Source organism: Anolis sagrei, chromosome Y, assembly GCF_037176765.1.
Source record: "Anolis sagrei isolate rAnoSag1 chromosome Y, rAnoSag1.mat, whole genome shotgun sequence".
In the NCBI taxonomy this organism is placed as follows: Eukaryota; Metazoa; Chordata; class Lepidosauria; order Squamata; family Dactyloidae; genus Anolis; species Anolis sagrei.
Window position 1 is genome coordinate 11,829,140 of NC_090035.1, and position 6,352 is coordinate 11,835,491.

A 6,352-nucleotide genomic window follows, 5' to 3' on the forward strand; every position below is an offset into this window, starting at 1 on the left:
GAGAGGAGGGAGAGAAAGAGGGAACGAAGGAGGTAAAGAGAGAAAGAAGGAAAGAGAGAAGGTGGGAGAGAAAGGGAAAGAAGGAGAGAAGGAGGGAGAGAAAGAGGGAAAGGAGGGGAGAAAAAAGGAAAGAAAGAAAGATAGAGAAGGAAGGAAGGAGAGAAGGTGGGAGAGAAAGAAGGGTAGAGAAGGAAGGAAGGAGAGAACATGGGAGAGGAGGGAGAGAAAGAGGGAAAGAAGGATGTAAGGAGAGAAAGAAGGAAAGAAAGAAGGAAAGAAAGAAAAGAAAATAGAGAAGGAAGGAAGGTGGGAGAGGAAGGGAAAGAAGGAGAGAAGGAAAGAAGGAGGGAGAGAAAGAGGGAAAGAAAGAGGGAATGAGAGAAAGGAGGAAAGAAAGAAAGATAGGGAAGGAGGGAAGGAAGGAAGGAAGGAAGGAAGGAGAGAAGGAGGGCGGGAGAGAAAGAAGGAAAGGAAGAAGGAAAGAAAGAAAAATAGAGAAGGAAGGAAGGTGGGAAAGAAAGGGAAAGAAGGAGAGAAGGAGGGAGAGAAAGAGGGAAAGAAAGAGGGAAGGAGAGAAAGGAGGAAAGAAAGAAAGATAGGGAAGGAAGGAAGGAGGGAAGGAGAGAAGGAAAGAAAGAAGGGTAGAGAAGGAAGGAGAGAACGTGGGAGAGGAGGGCGAGAAAGAGGGAAAGAAGAAGGTAAGGAGAGAAAGAAGGAAAGAAAGCTAGAGAAGGAAGGAAGGAGAGAAGGTGGGAGAGAAAGGGAAAGAAGGAAAGAAGGAGAGAAGGAAGGAGAGAAAGAGGGAAAGAAGGAGGGAAGGAGAGAAAGAAGGAAAGAAAGAAAGATACGAGAAGGAAGGAAGGAGAGAAGGTGGGAGACGAGGGAGAGAAAGAGGAAAGAAGGAGGGAAGGAGAGAAAGAAGGAAAGTAAGAAAGATAGAGAAGGAAGGAAGGAGAGAAGGTGGGAGAGAAAGGGAAATAAGGAGAGAAGGAGGGAGAGAAAGAGGGAAAGAAGGAGGGAAGAAGAGAAAGAAGGAAAGAAAGGATAGAAAAGGAAGGAGAGAAGGTAGGAGAGAAAGGGAAAGGGAGTCAAAGAGAGAAGGAGGGAGAGAAAGAGGGGAAAAAGGAGAGAAAAAAGATGGAGAAGGAAGGAAAGAGAGAAGGAGGGAGAGAAAGAGGGAAAGAAGGAGGGAAGAAGAGAAAGAAGGAAAGAAAGGATAGAGAAGGAAGGAGAGAAGGTAGGAGAGAAAGGGAAAGGGAGTCAAAGAGAGAAGGAGGGAGAGAAAGAGGGGAAAAAGGAGAGAAAAAAGATGGAGAAGGAAGGAAAGAGAGAAGGTGGGAGAGAAAGAGGGAAAGAAGGAGGGAAGAAGAGAAAGAAGGAAAGAAAGGATAGAGAAGGAAGGAGAGAAGGTAGGAGAGAAAGGGAAAGGGAGTCAAAGAGAGAAGGAGGGAGAGAAAGAGGGGGAAAAGGAGAGAAAAAAGATGGAGAAGGAAGGAAAGAGAGAAGGAGGGAGAGAAATAGGGAAAGAAGGAGGGAAGGAGAGAAGGAAAGAAAGAAAGGTAGAGAAGGAAGGAAGGAGAGAAGGAAATAAAAAAGTGAAAGAGGGAAGGAAGGAGGGAAGGAACAAAAGGGAGAAGGAAGGAAGGAAGGAAGGAAGGAAGGAAGGAAGGAAGGAAGGAAGGGGACAAGGAAGGATGGAACCAAAGAGCATAGGAAGCGAGAAAAGAAACAGGTAGAGAATGAAGAAAGAAGAAGGGAAAAAAGAGGAAGAAAAGAAGGAGGGAAGGAAGGAGTGAAAGAAAGAAGGAGGGGGAAAAGGGAGGGAACGTTTGCCACAGCAACGTGTGGCGAGTATAGCTAGTCTATATCAATAAAAATGTAATGTTCGTTTGTGGGATTAACGGAACTCAAAAACCACTGGACGAATTGATGCCAAATTTGGACACAATATATCTATCAGGCCAACAAGTGACCATCACTCATGAAAACACTGAAAAACACAGTGACAAAAACAACTCCAATTCCAAAAGACTGTTAGGAATTGTGGGAGTTGGAGTCCAAAACCCCAGGAGTCTGCCCCTACCTGGTCTACACCGTGAAATTATTCCACATGGTAGTTAAAAGGGCTCCATAGGCCATCCAGCCCTACCACTATTTGCAGTAAAGGAATACACCATCAAAGCCCTCCCGAAAGATGGCCATCCAGTTGGAAAGGAGCCCCAAATGCCATCCAGTCCAACCTCATTGGGCAGTAAAGGAAGATACCATCAAAGCCTACCTGACAGATGGCCAACCAGTTGGAAGGGAGCCCCAAAGGCCATCCAGTCCAACCCCCTTTGGCCCCTTAAAGGTGTGTGTCTGTCTGGCCATCCATGCATCTACCTACCTACCTACCTATCATGTTCTATCCATCTACCTTCTGTTCCATTTATCAATGTCCCTTCCATATGTCAGGATGAGGCATATGGCAAGCTGCACTATTATCAATAGCAGTACTACTAGTAGTAATAGTATAATTTTGTGCACGTCGAACAATTAGAAAGCAAAAGCGTCACTGTCTCAGCCACCCATTATTTTGGATTTCAGGATGAGGCATTAGGCAAGCTGCACTATTATTATTATTAGTAGTATTATTAGTAGTGGTAGTATTAGTAGTAGTATTAGTAGCAGTAGTAATAATATAATTTTGTGCACATGGAACCATTGGAAAGCAAAAGCACCACTGTCTCAGCCACCCATTATTTTGGATTTCAGGATGAGGCATATGGCAAGCTGCACTATTATTAATAGCAGTACTACTAGTAGTAATAGTATAATTTTGTGCATGTGGAACCATTGGAAAGCAAAAGCATCACTGTCTCAGCCACCCATTATTTTGGATTTCAGGATTATACATACAGCTAGCTGCACTATTATTATTATTAGTAGTAGTACTACTAGTAGTAGTAGTATTTTGTGCACATGGAACCATCAGAAAGTAAAAGCATCACTGTCTCAGCCACCCATAATTTCGGATTTCAGGATGAGGCATACGGCATGCTGCCCTATTATTATTATTAGTAGTAGTAGTACTAGTATAATTTTGTGCACTTGGAACCACTGGAAAGCAAAAGCATCACTGCCTCAGCCCCCCATTATTTTGGATTTCAGGATGAGGCATATGGCAAGCAGCATTATTATTATTATTATTATTATTATTAGTAGTAGTAGTAGTAGTAGTATAATTTTGTGCACATGGAACCATTGGAAAGCAAAAGCATCATTATCTTAGCCACCCATTATTTCGGATTTCAGGATGAGGAATATGGCAAGCTGCACTATTGTTATTAGTAGTAGTAATACTAGTAATAGCAGTACAATTTTGTGCACATGGAACCATTGGAAAGCAAAAGCACCACTGTCTCAGCCACCCATTATTTCGGATTTCAGGGTGACGCATACAGCTAGCTGCACTATTATTATTATTACTACTACTAGTAGTAGTAGTAGTAGTAGTATAATTTGGCGCATATGGAACCATTGGAAAGCAAAAGCATCACTGTCTCGGCCACCCATTATTTCGGATTTCAGGATGAGGCATACGGCAAGCTGCACTATTATTAGTAGTAGTACTACTACTACTAGTAGTAGTAGTAGTACTAGTATAATTTTGTGCATGTGGAGCCATTGGAAAGCAAAAGCATCACTGTCTCAGCCACACATCATTTCGGAATTCAGGGTGAGGCGTACGGCAAGCTGCACTAGTAGTAGTAGTAGCATAATTTTGTGCACACTGAACCATTGGAAGGCAAAGGTGCTCCTCTTGAGGATGGTTTTGGAGGATTTGGGGATTCAAGACGAGGCATACCCAAGCTATTATTATTAGCCATTAGCAGTCCCATTGCAGCGCATGGCGTAACCCCATGATGAAACATTGCCCCTGCCGTCTGCTTCAGCAAAAAGCACTGGAACATTTGTCACCGGAGAAAGGAATGACCGATAGTAACCCGACCGTGTGACGTCAGCCCCTTCCCACAAACACACCAGGAAGAAGAGGCGGGTGCAAGAGGCTGGCAACCAATCACAATATGTGTGTGTGTGTGTCTGTGCATGTGTGTGTGTGTGTGGAGTGGGGGCAGAGAAACACTCCTTGCCACCAGCAAGTTTTCAAGCTGCTGCTTCTCCACAATAAAATAATGTGTTGTCGAAGGATTTCATAGCTGGAATCACTGGGTTGCTGCAAATTTTTCAGGCTGTATGGCCATGTTCCAGAAGCATTCTCTCCTGACATTTCGCCCACATCTATGGCAGGCATCCTCAGAGGTTGTGAGAAGTAAGTGAGCTGTTATATTACATCAGACCTCACAATCTCTGCCATTGATGCAGTTGAAACATCAGGAGAGAATGCTTCTGGAACATGGCCATAACAGCCCAAAAAAATTACAGCAACCAAATAATAATAATAATAATAATAAATGTAGGAGAAATGTCAGGAGAGAGTGCTTCTGGAACATGGCCACACAGCCTGAAAAACTTACAGCAACTCAATAATAATAACAATAATAATAACAATACTTATAATAGATGTGGGCAAAACATCAGGAGAGATTGCTTCTGGAACATGGCCCATACAGTCTGGAAAACTCACAGCAACCCAATAATAATAATAATAATAATAATAATAATAATAATAATAATAGATGTAGGAGAAATGTCAGGGGAGAATGCTTCTGGAACATGGCCGCACAGCCTGAAAAACTTACAGCAACCCAATAATAATAATAATAACAACAATAATAATAATAGATGTGGGCAAAACGTTAGGAGAGAATGCTTCTGGAACATGGCCCAGACAGCCTGGAAAACTCACAGCAACCCAAATGTAATAATAATAATAATAATAATAATAATAATAATAATGGGATGCTATGAGTTTTCTGGGCTGTATGGCCTTGTTCCGGAAGCATTCCCTCCTGATGTTTTGCCCACATCTATGGCAGGCATCCTCAGAGATGTGGGCAAAATGTCAGGAGAGAATGCTTCCGGAACATGGCCATACAGCCCAGAAAACTCACAGCATCCCATTATTATTATTATTGTTATTATTATTATTATTGGGTTGCTGTAAGTTTTCAGGCTGTGTGGCCATGTTCCAGAAGCATTCTCTCCTGACGTTTTGCCCACATCTTCTATTATTATTATTATTATTATTATAGAATAGCTCACTTACTTCTCATAAACAGCATGGAAGTGGTGGACTAATAATGATGATAATAATGATATACACTCTTAATAATAACAATGATATATATCTCCCTTTCTTCCCAGCAGGGAGGTTTCTAATGACAATGGTAATTATAATATTAATATTAATCATAGGACTACTTTCTTAAATAGCACGAAGAGAGTGGATTAAGTCATCACCATCCTCACTTTCTTCTCTTTCTTTAAAGGAGGCTCAAAGTATGTTTTCCATGCAAGAAGGGCTCCTTTGCAAGAGCAAAAAACACACCAAAGGTTGCCCCAACACGCCTTTTCCTCTCCAACTTTGGGAATTGTTGGGGCGCTTCTGCCCTGACCCAAAAACCATCATCCACTCCTCTTATTTATAATCCATCCCCATAATAAATCACCACATTGGGCAAGCACTTAAAGCTCAGATTCAGCACATGACACAATGCACATGGAAAGGAAGCCCAAGGGTACAAAAAGGGAGACCCACCGTCAATGTCGCTGAGGAGCGCGGTGTCGATGTCACTGGATCCGTGGAGCGTCAAGGAGGGGTCCAGCCCGTCCAGAGAGGCTTCCTCGAAAGGGAGGTTGTTCATCATGGTGGGACCTTCCCGCTTGGGGCCACGGGGCCCCTTTGTGGGCAGAGAAAGACCCCCTCTGTGCAAAAAAATATATAACATGTTTTACATATATACATATACCCATACATATACATATACATATACATATATATATATATATATATAGTGATTTCTTAAGCAGCGTTTGACCCCTTGTGTATTTGTTATACAAAGAATAGGCCAATAACCCATTGATCTTTATCTTAACCTGGCCTATTCATTTTGACTAACCCTGTATGTATCTTAATAGTGTGTGTGTGCCATATATTTATTTATTGCAATTTTTAAGCAACATCGGACCCTTTGTGTATTTGTTATATGTATCTTAATAGTGTGTGTGTATGTATGTATGTATGTATGTATGTGTGTGTCTGTGTATATGCCATTTATTATTTATTTATTTATAGTAATTTTTAAGCAGCATCTGACCCCTTGTGTATTTGTTATATATATCTTAATAGTGTGCATGTGTGTGCATATATATATATATGCACACACACCATATATTTATTCATGTATTG

The 6,352-nt window shown here is 41.8% G+C and overlaps 1 protein-coding gene across 1 annotated transcript in view; it reads right to left on the reverse strand.

Annotated features, from left to right (window-relative positions):
• LOC132781566 (sterol regulatory element-binding protein 1-like) overlaps positions 1-5,888 on the reverse strand; it is a 49,926-nt gene extending 44,038 nt beyond the window's left edge. The window contains exon 1 of the mRNA XM_067461771.1: positions 5,702-5,888. Coding sequence (XP_067317872.1) covers positions 5,702-5,810 — 109 coding nt within the window. The 5' untranslated portion in view covers positions 5,811-5,888. The remainder of the gene's footprint in view (positions 1-5,701) is intronic.
• Between the last annotated feature and the right edge of the window lie 464 nt (positions 5,889-6,352).